The following is a 15,589-nucleotide window of genomic DNA, read 5'->3' as shown; positions in this document are numbered from 1 at the left end:
ATGTGTCTTTTAGGAAATATTAGTTCCCACTTCACATGAGATAGATAGATTAGATAGTTTGACTGTGTGATAGATAGATAATTTGATATTTTGAAAGTGTGATCGATCGATAGATAGTTTGATTGTGTGATAGATAACTTGATATTTTGAAAGTGTGATAGATAGATAAAGAAAAGAGTGTAAAAAAAAAAAGAAGTAATTGTCTCAACTTGCATTGCCGTCATCACAGCGGTCTGGCTGGCGTAGTGGTTAAGGCTGTGGACTCGAGTTCCAAAGGTTGAGAGTTCGAGACTTGACTAAGTCATTCATTTTTTTTTTTTTTACATTTAACCGAAGATTTCATGCAAAGGTTTCAAACACCATTGTAATCGTGTCAGTTCTTGTAAATTAGCCTGCACCATAATTTTATAGCCTACAATACTTTTTTAGATGAGATTTTAGATTAGATTCAGACAACGAAATGCAGTAAAAAGTGCGCCTGAAGAGGGATTCGAACCACTGATATAAAATGTCGAATAAATCCTATGGCAGCAGTCAATACCACTCGGCCATTGTGGCGATATGATGGTTTGTAGCCTGCTGCGGATATCACCACAGTAGCAATATTCATTTATTAAAATATGAACATATAACAATAACTGGGGCTAGTATGACCTACGCATTTAATCGGTCAGCAATTTCTTGCCAAACCATTTCCCTCGCCTTGTTAATTGCGGCAGTATTGCACTATTTTACATCTTATTTTTCCGTCTTCATAAAAATCAATAATTCGGAATGCTGCGCAAATGTAGTACCCCTGCAGAGTGGAGTATCTTCATTTCGACAGATCGACACTTCAGGGCTTTTTATGTCTGCGTGCACGCGCCCATATCGAAGATTTGTAAGCCTGTCTTCTGTGAACACTGATGACACAAGGCTGATCCTCATTCGAGGAATCACCTGAGGCTTGAATACCAATCTCGAGGTCCCTGAGCGCCGCATTTAATTATAGCGCCGCTATATTAAGCCACCGTTAGTGAAACGGACCCCAGGTTGTTGTTAACTAGCTCACATACAGCAGGTTGTTGTTAACTAGCTCACATACAGCAGGTTGTTGTTGTTGACTAGCTCACATACAGCAGGTTGTTGTTGACTAGCTCACATACAGCAGGTTGTTGTTAACTAGCTCACATACAGCAGGTTGTTGTTAACTAGCTCACATACAGCAGGTTGTTGTTGTTGACTAGCTCACATACAGCAGGGCCATATTCCACAAAGCTCGATAAAGTTCTAAGCCTCGATAAAGTTCTAAGCCTCGGAAAAGTTAGCTTGCGTTCGGTGCCATCAATGTGGCTCAAATAATTCGCTGCTTGGTTGAGCTCCTTCTGAGTCAGATATAATTAGCCTGGTCCCGACCAGGCTAAAACACAGGCTATAGTCATCCGTGCGTCAAAAAAGGCTCACAGGCGGAAACTAAACCCTGAACGAAAGTTCCTCATGTGTCTTTTAGGAAATATTAGTTCCCACTTCACATGAGATAGATAGATTAGATAGTTTGACTGTGTGATAGATAGATAATTTGATATTTTGAAAGTGTGATCGATCGATAGATAGTTTGATTGTGTGATAGATAACTTGATATTTTGAAAGTGTGATAGATAGATAAAGAAAAGAGTGTAAAAAAAAAAAGAAGTAATTGTCTCAACTTGCATTGCCGTCATGACAGCGGTCTCGCTGGCGTAGTGGTTAAGGCTGCGGACTCGAGTTCCAAAGGTTGCGTGTTCGAGACTTGACTAAGTCATTTTTTTTTTTTTTACATTTAACCGAAGATTTCATGCAAAGGTTTCAAACACCATTGTAATCGTGTCAGTTCTTGTAAATTAGCCTGCACCATAATTTTATAGCCTACAATACTTTTTTAGATGAGATTTTAGATTAGATTCAGACAACGAAATGCAGTAAAAAGTGCGTCTGTAGAGGGATTCGAACCACTGATATAAAATGACGAATAAATCCTATGGCAGCAGTCAATACCACTAGGCCATTGTGGCGATATGATGGTTTGTAGCCTGCTGCGGATATCACCACAGTAGTAATATTCATTTATTAAAATATGAACATATAACAATAACTGGGGCTAGTATGACCTACGCATTTAATCGGTCAGCAATTTCTTGCCAAACCATTTCCCTCGCCTTGTTAATTGCGGCAGTATTGCACTATTTTACATCTTATTTTTCCGTTTTCATAAAAATCAATAATTCGGAATGCTGCGCAAATGTAGTACCCCTGCAGAGTGGAGTATCTTCATTTCGACAGATCGACACTTCAGGGCTTTTTATGTCTGCGTGCACGCGCCCATATCGAAGATTTGTAAGCCTGTCTTCTGTGAACACTGATGACACAAGGCTGATCCTCATTCGAGGAATCACCTGAGGCTTGAATACCAATCTCGAGGTCCCTGAGCGCCGCATTTAATTATAGCGCCGCTATATTAAGCCACCGTTAGTGAAACGGACCCCTGCTGTATGTGAGCTAGTTAACAACAACAACCTGCTGTATGTGAGCTAGTTAACAACAACAACCTGCTGTATGTGAGCTAGTCAACAACAACCTGCTGTATGTGAGCTAGTCAACAACAACAACCTGCTGTATGTGAGCTAGTCAACAACAACCTGGGGTCCGTTTCACTAACGGTGGCTTAATATAGCGGCGCTATAATTAAATGCGGCGCTCAGGGACCTCGAGATTGGTATTCAAGCCTCAGGTGATTCCTCGAATGAGGATCAGCCTTGTGTCATCAGTGTTCACAGAAGACAGGCTTACAAATCTTCGATATGGGCGCGTGCACGCAGACATAAAAAGCCCTGAAGTGTCGATCTGTCGAAATGAAGATACTCCACTCTGCAGGGGTACTACATTTGCGCAGCATTCCGAATTATTGATTTTTATGAAGACGGAAAAATAAGATGTAAAATAGTGCAATACTGCCGCAATTAACAAGGCGAGGGAAATGGTTTGGCAAGAAATTGCTGACCGATTAAATGCGTAGGTCATACTAGCCCCAGTTATTGTTATATGTTCATATTTTAATAAATGAATATTGCTACTGTGGTGATATCCGCAGCAGGCTACAAACCATCATATCGCCACAATGGCCTAGTGGTATTGACTGCTGCCATAGGATTTATTCGACATTTTATATCAGTGGTTCGAATCCCTCTTCAGGCGCACTTTTTACTGCATTTCGTTGTCTGAATCTAATCTAAAATCTCATCTAAAAAAGTATTGTAGGCTATAAAATTATGGTGCAGGCTAATTTACAAGAACTGACACGATTACAATGGTGTTTGAAACCTTTGCATGAAATCTTCGGTTAAATGTAAAAAAAAAAAAAATGAATGACTTAGTCAAGTCTCGAACTCTCAACCTTTGGAACTCGAGTCCACAGCCTTAACCACTACGCCAACCAGACAGCTGTGATTACGGCAATGCAAGTTGAGACAATTACTTCTTTTTTTTTTTACACTCTTTTCTTTATCTATCTATCACACTTTCAAAATATCAAGTTATCTATCACACAATCAAACTATCTATCGATCGATCACACTTTCAAAATATCAAATTATCTATCTATCACACAGTCAAACTATCTAATCTATCTATCTCATGTGAAGTGGGAACTAATATTTCCTAAAAGACACATGAGGAACTTTCGTTCAGGGTTTAGTTTCCGCCTGTGAGCCTTTTTTGACGCACGGATGACTATAGCCTGTGTTTTAGCCTGGTCGGGACCAGGCTAATTATATCTGACTCAGAAGGAGCTCAACCAAGCAGCGAATTATTTGAGCCACATTGATGGCACCGAACGCAAGCTAACATTTTCGAGGCTTAAAACTTTATCGAGGCTTAGACCTTTATCGAGCTTCATGGAATAGGGCCCAGGTTGTTGTTAACTAGCTCACATACAGCAGGTTGTTGTTAACTAGCTCACATACAGCAGGTTGTTGTTAACTAGCTCACATACAGCAGGTTGTTGTTGACTAGCTCACGTACAGCAGGTTGTTGTTAACTAGCTCACGTACAGCAGGTTGTTGTTGTTGTTAACTAGCTCACGTACAGCAGGTTGTTGTTGTTGTTGACTAGCTCACATACAGCAGGTTGTTGTTGTTAACTAGCTCACGTACAGCAGGTTGTTGTTGTTAACTAGCTCACATACAGCAGGTTCTGCCAGAGCCCAGACAGCTTCAACAGGAGGGTCAGTAAGAACACCTTCTTCGTCCTGGTGAGGGTGGTGGACGAGCTGTGGTGAGTCTCTGAATTCTTGTAGTGAACTAGTAGGGAAACTAGTGTTAAACTAGGGGTTAACTAGTGGTTAACTAGTCCTGTGGTTAACTAAGTTGTGTGGTTAAGTAGTCCTAGGTGTTAACTACGTACGTACCTGTACCTACTGCATGTATGAATGTCAAGACGTCAGCTTAAGTAGTGGTTAACTAGTCCTGTGCTTAACTAGTGGTTAACTAGTCCTGTGATTGTGTTGCAGTGCGGTGGAGCTGACGGAGGACATTGTGAGGCAGCTGATGGAGCTGGTGTTCAGGCTGCTGATTGGAGGAGAGCTCAGCCTGGCCCGCCTCCTCCGCAAGAATGTCCTGGACAAGTTTGAGCAGAAGAAGAAGCTTCGCCACGCGCCCTTCTACGCCCCGCTGGCCGCACGGGGCGTGGCCGCCAGGTAGCCTGACCCCTGACCTCTGACCCCTGACCTCTGACCTCTGACCCTGACCCTGACCCTGGCCTATCTTCACACTCTCTTACATGCTGCCAGCTGCTAGTTATTGACCCTCTTCTCTCATTTCCTGTTTCTGTCTCTCATTTCCTGTTTCCTGTCTGCAGACCGGGGACGTTGCACGATTTCCGCAGCCACGAGGTCGCTGACCAGCTGACTCTACTGGACGCTGAGCTGTTCTACAAGATCGAGGTAGAACCTCCCTCCCCTGGTAGACCCTCCCTCCCTCCCCTGTTAGACCCTCCCTCCCCTGTTAGACCCTCCCTCCCCTGGTAGACCCTCCCTCCCTCCCCTGTTAGACCCTCCCTCCCCTGTTAGACCCTCCCTCCCCTGTTAGACCCTCCCTCCCTCCCCTGTTAGACCCTCCCTCCCTCCCCTGTTAGACCCTCCCTCCCCTGTTAGACCCTCCCTCCCCTGTTAGACCCTCCCTCCCCTGTTAGACCCTCCCTCCCCTGGTAGACCCTCCCTCCCCTGTTAGACCCTCCCTCCCCTGTTAGACCCCCCTCCCCTGTTAGACCCTCCCTCCCTCCCCTGTTAGAACCTCCCTCCCCTGTGTTGTGACTCCGCCCCCTGTGTTGTGACTCCGCCCCCTGTGTTGTAACTCCGCCCCCTGTGCTATGACTCCTCCTCCTGTGTTGTGACTCCGCCCCCTGTGTTGTGACTCCGCCCCCTGTGTTGTAACTCCGACCCCTGTGCTATGACTCCTCCTCCTGTGTTGTGACTCCGCCCCCTGTGCTATGACTCCTCCTCCTGTGTTGTGACTCCGCCCCCTGTGTTGTGACTCCGCCCCCTGTGTTGTAACTCCGCCCCCTGTGCTATGACTCCTCCTCCTGTGTTGTGACTCCGCCCCCTGTGTTGTGACTCCTCCTGTGTTGTGACTCCGCCCCCTGTGTTGTGACTCCGCCCCCTGTGTTGTGACTCCGCCCCCTGTGTTGTGACTCCTCCTCCTGTGTTGTGACTCCGCCCCCTGTGTTGTGACTCCGCCCCCCTGGTAGATCCCTGAGGTGCTGCTGTGGGCGAAGGAGCAGAATGAGGAGAAGAGCCCCAACCTGACGCTGTTCACAGAACACTTCAACAACATGTCCTACTGGTACCTGTCTGTCTGTCTGTCTGCCTGTCCTACTGGTACCTGTCTGTCTGTCTGTCTGTCCTACTGGTACCTGTCTGTCTGTCTGTCTGTCCTACTGGTACCTGTCTGTCTGTCTGTCTGTCCTACTGATACCTGTCTGTCTGTCTGTCTGTCTGTCTGTCTGTCTGTCCTACTGGTACCTGTCTGTCTGTCTGCCTGTCCTACTGGTACCTGTCTGTCTGTCTGTCTGTCCTACTGGTACCTGTCTGTCTGTCTGTCTGTCTGTCTGTCTGTCTGTCCTACTGGTACCTGTCTGACTGCCTGTCTGTCTGTCCTTCTGGTACCTGTCTGTCTGTCTGCCATATAGATATAGTTATAGTGATATAGTTACAGTTATATAGTTATAGTGATATAGTTATAGTGATATAGTTATATAGTTAAATAGTTATAGTGATATAGATATAGTGCAGTGGAGGCTCCTCCATAGAGGTGGAGGAGGCCTGGCCTCCCCAATAATTTGAGAGAAGAGAGAGAGATTAAAAAAAGCAATAATTATATATTTTTTTTTAAATGTATTTAACAAAAAACATTTAAAAAGTTTTAATATTAATATTATTTCCGTTTTGTTCATAAATCTGAATGTTTCCATGGCTAAAACCCAATATTGCAATTGTAAAGCACCTACAGGCCAGAATCCCTATCCGTTTGTATTGAGGGAGGCCAGGCCTCGCCAGGCCTCCCCCAGGAAAGTGGTTTCTCATAGAAGTCAATGTAATGCAATTTGTTTCATGGCAATATGTGATTGGCCAAATCACTGAAAATGGGTGGGCAGAGGAGGCCTGGCCTCACCATGCATTGAGTCCAGGGCTGAAAGATTGACATTTTGTTCGTCCCATCACATGAAGCCATTTTGAGAATTCGCCAGTCACTTCAGTCAAAGAAACACTCGCCATAGTGGCATAGTGTCCGGTCAACTTGTCCTTTGCAGGACACGTCTAGAACACCCATGGCTATTATCCCTGAAAATAATAGCTCATTTGGCCAAATACTTTTGCTTAAAATGACCTCGGAAGTCGGCGAGATTCTGGCGCGATTTATACATCGAATAGGTAGACAACATTTAGGATTTATTGAACAGTTTTATTTTTAATGTAGTCCATTTCGAGGAGGCCAATTTTTTTCCGCTTGCTCGCTTCACTCGCGATGGAATGTTCCCTGTTCTTCTTATCTGTCTTTGTGCTGGCCAAAGGCATAGATACTATTTGGAGTGTAAGCTACAATCAGAAAGTTCTGATTGATGGAATTCATTGTGCAGAGCTTAGCCTATGTGCCTGCCTGAAGAAATGACATTGCTGTAAGTCTATGAGCCTGCCTGATAATTAAGTTGAGAAATGACATTTGGATGACATAAATCGACAGTGAACATGTGTAAAAGGCAGGAATTCGATAATTATGTGGTTAAAAAACAATTTTGTTTAGCCTACCTACATTTTTCATTCTTCTTCTTCTACAGCTTCAACATGTAATCATCAATTTAATCAAGTTTAGCATATAAAAAAGATAAGTAACAGTTTCTTTATCAAATGTAGTTTTATTCAATATATTTAATATAAATATATTTTTTTTAAAGTTGAGTTAATTATCAGGCAGGCTCATAGACTTACAGCAATGTAATTTCTTCAGAGATAAGAAGAACAGGGAACATTCCATCGCGAGTGAAGCGAGCAAGCGGGAAGAAATTGGCCTCCTCAATTCTGGAAGTCACCAGCCTCCACTGATATAGTGATATAGTTATAGTTATATAGTTATAGTGATATATATAGTGATATAGTTACAGTTATGTAGTTATAGTGATATAGATATAGTGATATAGTTACAGTTATGTAGTTTTAGTGATATAGTTATAGTTATATAGCTACAGTTATGTAGTTATAGTGATATAGTTCCAGTTATATAGTTATAGTTATAGTGATATAGTTATATAGTTATAGTGATATAGATATAGTGATATAGTTACAGTTATGTAGTTATAGTGATATAGTTATAGTGATATAGTTATAGTGATATAGATATAGTGATATAGTTATAGTGATATAGTTATAGTGATATAGATATAGTGATATAGTTATAGTTATATAGTTATAGTGATATAGCTACAGTTATGTAGTTTTAGTGATATAGTTATAGTTATATAGCTACAGTTATGTAGTTATAGTGATATAGTTATAGTTATATAGTTACAGTTATGTAGTTATAGTGATATAGTTATAGTTATATAGTTACAGTTATGTAGTTATAGTGATATAGTTATAGTGATATAGTTGTAGTTATATAGTTTATGTACAGTCATAGCTAGTCTTACAGTGACAGCAGTATTACTGTGTGTGTCCTGCAGGGTTCGCTCCATCATCATCCTGCAGGAGAAAGCCCAGGACAGGGAAAAGCTGCTTCTGAAATTCATCAAAATTATGAAGGTTTGATTTCAGACATGAATCCTTTAACCTTTAACCTTTAACCCATCCAAACAACCAGTCAACTGTTTACAACCTCTGAAGCCTTTTAAAATGTCCTCCTGCCACCTGTAACTGTAGTCTATAACTGTAACTGTGTCTATAACTGTAACTGTGTAGTCTATAACTGTAACTGTAGTCTATAACTGTAACTGTAGTCTATAACTGTAACTGTAGTCTATAACTGTAACTGTAGTCTATAACTGTAACTGTAGTCTATAACTGTAACTGTGTAGTCTATAACTGTAACTGTAGTCTATAACTGTAACTGTAGTCTATAACTGTAACTGTAGTCTATAACTGTAACTGTAGTCTATAACTGTAACTGTAGTCTATAACTGTAACTGTAGTCTATAACTGTAACTGTAGTCTATAACTGTAACTGTAGTCTATAACTGTAACTGTAGTCTATAACTGTAACTGTGTAATCTATAACTGTAACTGTAGTCTATAACTGTAACTGTAGTCTATAACTGTAACTGTAGTCTATAACTGTAACTGTAGTCTATAACTGTAACTGTGTCTATAACTGTAACTGTAGTCTATAACTGTAACTGTAGTCTATAACTGTAACTGTGTCTATAACTGTAACTGTAGTCTATAACTGTAACTGTAGTCTATAACTGTTAAGACTATAGCTGTTGTTATCTGTCCTCAGCACCTCCGCAAGCTCAACAACTTCAACTCGTACCTGGCCATCCTGTCAGCCCTGGACTCCGCCCCCCTGCGCAGGCTGGACTGGCAGAAACAAACCTCAGAGGTCAGCTGCTGCTGCTGTTGTTGTTGTTGATGTTGTTGTTGATGTTGCTGTTGATGTTGTTGATGTTGTTGTTGTTGTTTTTGCTGCTGCTGTTGTTGTTGTTGTTGTTGATGTTGTGGTTGTCGTGGTTACAGGGGCTGGAGGAGTACTGTGAGTTGATTGACAGCTCCTCGTCCTTCCGCACTTACAGAGCAGCGCTGTCCGATGTGGAGCCTCCCTGCATACCCTACCTGTGAGCCCGACACCCTGCACCCTACACCCTACACCCTGCACCCTACACACTACACCCTACACACTACACCCTACACACTACACCCTACACACTACACCCTACACACTACACCCTACACACTACACCCTACACCCTACACACTACACACTACACCCTACACACTACACCCTACACACTACACACTACACACTACACACTACACACTACACCCTACACACTACACCCTACACCCTACACACTACACACTACACACTACACACTACACCCTACACCCTACACCCTACACACTACACCCTACACCCTACACACTACACACTACACACTACACACTACACACTACACCCTACACCCTGCACACTACACCCTGCACCCTACACCCTACACCCTACACACTACACACTACACCCTACACCCTGCACACTACACCCTACACCCTACACCCTACACCCTACACCCTACACACTACACCCTACACCCTGCACCCTACACACTACACACTACACACTACACACTACACCCTACACACTACACCCTACACACTACACCCTACACCCTACACACTACACACTACACCCTACACACTACACCCTACACCCTACACACTACACACTACACACTACACACTACACCCTACACACTACACCCTACACCCTACACACTACACACTACACACTACACCCTACACCCTACACCCTACACACTACACCCTACACCCTACACACTACACACTACACACTACACACTACACACTACACCCTACACCCTGCACCCTACACACTACACACTACACACTACACCCTACACACTACACACTACACACTACACCCTACACACTACACACTACACACTACACCCTACACACTACACCCTACACCCTATACACTACACCCTGCACCCTACACACTACACCCTACACACTACACCCTACACACTACACCCTGCACCCTACACCCTACACACTACACACTACACCCTACACACTACACCCTACACCCTACACCCTGCACCCTACACCCTACACACTACACACTACACCCTACACACTACACCCTACACCCTACACCCTGCACCCTACACCCTACACCCTACACCCTGCACCCTACACCCTACACCCTGCACCCTACACCCTACACACTACACACTACACCCTACACCCTACACCCTACACACTCCACCCTACACACTACACCCTACACCCTACACCCTACACACTACACCCTACACCCTACACCCTACACCCTACACCCTACACCCTACACACTACACCCATACACCCTACACCCTACACCCTACACACTACACCCTACACACTACACACTACACCCTACACACTACACCCTACACCCTACACACTACACCCTACACCCTACACACTACACCCTACACACTACACACTACACACTACACACTACACCCTACACCCTACACACTACACACTACACCCTACACCCTACACACCTACACACTACACCCTACACCCTACACACTACACCCTACACCCTACACCCTGCACCCTACACACTACACCCTACACCCTACACACTACACACTACACACTACACCATACACCCTACACACTACACACTACACCCTACACACTACACCCTACACCCTACACACTACACCCTACACCCTACACACTACACCCTACACACTACACACTACACACTACACACTACACCCTACACACTACACCCTACACACTACACCCTACACACTACACCCTACACCCTACACCCTACACCCTACACACTACCACACACCCTACACCCTACACACTACACACTACACCCTACACACTACACACTACACCCTACACCCTACACACTACACACTACACCCTACACCACTACACCCTACACCCTACACCATCCTACACCCTACACCCTACACACTACACCCTACACCCTGCACACTACACACTACACCCTACACCCTACACCCTACACACTACACCCTACACCCTACACCCTACACACTACACCCTACACCCTGCACACTACACACTACACCCTACACCCTACACCCTACACACTACACCCTACACCCTACACCCTACACCCTACACACTACACCCTACACACTACACACTACACCCTACACCCTACACACTACACACTACACCCACCCTACACCCTACCCACCCTACACATCCTACACCCTACACCCTACACACTACACCCTACACCCTACACACTACACACTACACCCTACACCCTACACCCTACACACTACACCCTACACCCTACACCCTACACACTACACACTACACCCTACACACTACACCCTACACCCTACACCCTACACACTACACACTACACCCTACACCCTACACTACACACACCTACACCCTACACCCTACACACTACACACTACACCCTACACACTACACCCTACACCCTACACACTACACACTACACCCTACACCCTACACCCTACACACTACACCCTACACACTACACCCTACACCCTACACCCTACACACTACACCCTACACACTACACCCTACACCCTACACACTACACACTACACCCTACACCCTACACCCTACACACTACACACACTACACACTACACCCTACACCCTACACCCTACACACTACACCCTACACACTACACCCTACACCCTACACACTACACACTACACCCTACACCCTACACACTACACCCTACACCCTACACACTACACACTACACCCTACACCCTACACCCTACACACTACACCCTACACACTACACCCTACACCCTACACACTACACACTACACCCTACACCTACACCCTACACACTACACCCTACACACTACACCCTACACCCTACACACTACACACTACACCCTACACCCTACACACTACACCCTACACCCTACACACTACACCCTACACACTACACCCTACACCCTACACCCTACACCCTACACACTACACCCTACACACTACACACTACACCCTACACCCTACACCCTACACCCTACCCACTACACCCTACACCCTACACCCTACACCCTACACCCTACACCCTACACACTACACCCTGCACCCTACACACTACACCCTGCACACTACACACTACACCCTACACCCTACACCCTACACCCTACACACTACACCCTGCACCCTACACACTACACCCTACACACTACACACTACACCCTGCACCCTACACACTACACCCTACACCCTACACCCTGCACCCTACACACTCCTGCACCCTACACACTACACCCTACACACTACACCCTACACACTACACCCTACACACTACACCCTACACCCTACACACTACACCCTACACACTACACCCTACACACTACACCCTACACACTACACACTACACCCTACACCCTACACCCTACACCCTACACACTACACCCTACACCCTACACCCTACACACTACACTACACACTACACCCTACACTACACACTACACCCTACACCCTACACACTACACCCTACACTACACACTACACCCTACACACTACACTACACACTACACCCTACACACTACACTACACACTACACCCTACACTACACCCTACACCCTACACACTACACCCTACACCCTACACACTACACCCTACACTACACACTACACCCTACACACTACACTACACACTACACCCTACACACTACACTACACACTACACCCTACACCCTACACACTACACCCTACACCCTACACCCTACACCCTACACACTACACCCTACACCCTACACCCTACACACTACACCCTACACACTACACCCTACACCCTACACCCTACACCCTACACACTACACCCTACACCCTACACCCTACACACTACACTACACACTACACCCTACACTACACACTACACCCTACACCCTACACACTACACCCTACACTACACACTACACCCTACACACTACACTACACACTACACCCTACACACTACACTACACACTACACCCTACACTACACCCTACACCCTACACCCTACACCCTACACCCTACACACTACACCCTACACCCTACACCCTACACACTACACTACACACTACACCCTACACACTACACTACACACTACACCCTACACTACACCCTACACCCTACACCCTACACCCTACACCCTACACCCTACACACTACACCCTACACCCTACACCCTACACACTACACTACACACTACACCCTACACTACACACTACACCCTACACCCTACACACTACACCCTACACTACACACTACACCCTACACACTACACTACACACTACACCCTACACTACACACTACACCCTACACCCTACACCCTACACACTACACCCTACACTACACACTACACCCTACACACTACACACTACACCCTACACTACACACTACACCCTACACCCTACACCCTACACCCTACACACTACACCCTACACACTACACCCTACACACTACACACTACACACTACATACTACACCCTACTCTCTGAGAAACACTGGTCTAACCTCTCTGTCTCTCTGTCTGTCTGTCTGTCAGGGGGTTGATCCTGCAGGACCTGACGTTCGTCCACCTGGGGAACCCTGACCTCCTGACCCCTGACCCCCGGGCGACCCCTGACCTCCAGCAGATCAACTTCTCTAAACGCTGGCAGCAGTTCAACATCCTGGACAGCATGAGACGCTTCCAACAGATGTACGTAGAGGGGCGGGGCTAGGGCTGGGAGGGGCGGGGCTAGGGCTGGGAGGGGTGGGGCTAGGAGGGGCGGGGCTGGGAGGGGCTAGGGCTGGGAGGGGCGGGGCTGGGAGGGGCGGGGCTAGGAGGGGCGGGGCTGGGAGGGGCTAGGGCTGGGAGGGGCGGGGCTAGGGCTGGGAGGGGCAGGGCTAGGAGGGGCAGGGCTAGGGCTGGGAGGGGCGGGGCTAGGAGGGGAGGGGCGGGGCTAGGAGGGTCAGGGTTAGATAGGGGATGTGTGTTATTGACTGTGTGTGTGTGTGTGTGTGTGTGTGTGTGTAGGAGGTACGACCTGCAGCCTAACGAGGACATTGTGACGTTCTTCAACGACTTCAGCGACCACCTGGCGGAGGAGGCGCTGTGGGACCTGTCACTCAGGATCAGGCCACGCCCCCCCACACAACGCTAGGAGGGGCGGGGCTAGGAGGCGCTGTGGGACCTGTCACTCAGGATCAGGCCACGCCCCCCCACACGACACACAGACAGGACCTGAACACACCTTCACACTGTGGGGGGGGGAGTGTGTGAGTGAGTGAGAGAGAGACAGAGAGAGAGAGAGAGAGAGAGACAGAGAGAGTAGGAGAGAGAGTAGGAGAGAGAGAGAGAGAGAGAGAGAGAGAGACAGAGAGAGAGAGAGAGAGAGAGAGAGACAGAGACAGAGAGACAGAGAGAGAGAGAGAGAGAGAGAGAGAGAGAGAGAGAGAGAGAGAGAGAGAGAGAGACAGAGAGAGAGAGAGAGAGAGCTCAACCTTGTCATGAAGGATGTTCTCAGTTGACACTTTTCTATTGGCCAGACTGACTGTGATGTCACAGGCCTGGTGCACATAACAGACAAAAGACTGAATTTTGTAATAAAATGTTTTTCAAGAAGTGTTTGAATGTTTCATATCTGTTAGACCTTTAGAGCTTCAAGTTGGTTGTTAGGTCACATGACACGTGTAAGGCGGTTTATACTGCAAGGATAAACTTTTCGCACTTTGTTTGGAAAAGTGCATTTCCATAACAGCTCGTCCTGAGTGACGGTTTAGTCGCCGTGTAAACCTGAACACGGCCAGCAGAGGGCGCTCTGAACACGGCCAGCAGAGGGCGATCTGAACACGGCCAGCAGAGGGCGCTTTGAACACGGCCAGCAGAGGGCGCTCTGAACACGGCCAGCAGAGGGCGCTGAACACGGCCAGCAGAGGGCGCTGAACACGGCCAGCAGAGGGCGCTCGCATCTCATGTTGTCTCCACGACAGGAGATCAGTGTTGCCAGATTGGGGCGGGTTGCCGCCGAATGGGCTACTTTTAATCACACTGGCCCGGGAAAAGCATTTCGGTCATTGGGGTGGATAAAAAGCTTCTTTTTTTTTTTTACCTTTATTTTACGAGGCGAGACAACAAAATTCTTATTTACAATGCCGGCCTGCAATAAGGGGAAAGGGGAGGGGGGCTGAAAGATAAAACCACATTTTAACCATGTTAAAAACAAAGCAACAATAAGCATTAAACACATGCATGCAACACAAACAATACAACAAAAGCACCAACGGACATCAACAATGGAACACAACAGCAAGCACAAAAAGCAGACAGGCAAC

The 15,589-nt window shown here is 46.3% G+C and overlaps 1 protein-coding gene across 1 annotated transcript in view; it reads left to right on the top strand.

The window, feature by feature from the left end:
- The window catches only part of rapgef1a (Rap guanine nucleotide exchange factor (GEF) 1a), a gene marked incomplete at its 5' end in the record, with an annotated part of 32,366 nt that extends 17,712 nt beyond the window's left edge, over positions 1–14,654 (top strand). The window contains 9 exons of the mRNA XM_080532867.1: positions 4,204–4,287; positions 4,523–4,708; positions 4,870–4,954; positions 5,758–5,852; positions 8,227–8,305; positions 9,000–9,101; positions 9,236–9,333; positions 13,818–13,973; positions 14,292–14,654. Coding sequence (XP_080388993.1) covers positions 4,204–4,287; positions 4,523–4,708; positions 4,870–4,954; positions 5,758–5,852; positions 8,227–8,305; positions 9,000–9,101; positions 9,236–9,333; positions 13,818–13,973; positions 14,292–14,418 — 1,012 coding nt within the window. The 3' untranslated portion in view covers positions 14,419–14,654. The remainder of the gene's footprint in view (positions 1–4,203; positions 4,288–4,522; positions 4,709–4,869; positions 4,955–5,757; positions 5,853–8,226; positions 8,306–8,999; positions 9,102–9,235; positions 9,334–13,817; positions 13,974–14,291) is intronic.
- Positions 14,655–15,589: the final 935 nt, after the last annotated feature.

Source organism: Nansenia antarctica, assembly GCF_963989245.1.
Source record: "Nansenia antarctica genome assembly, chromosome: 5".
NCBI lineage: Eukaryota > Metazoa > Chordata > Actinopteri > Argentiniformes > Microstomatidae > Nansenia > Nansenia antarctica.
The sequence above is the reverse complement of the archived record's forward strand: the minus strand, read 5'-3'. Positions and strand labels throughout refer to the sequence as shown.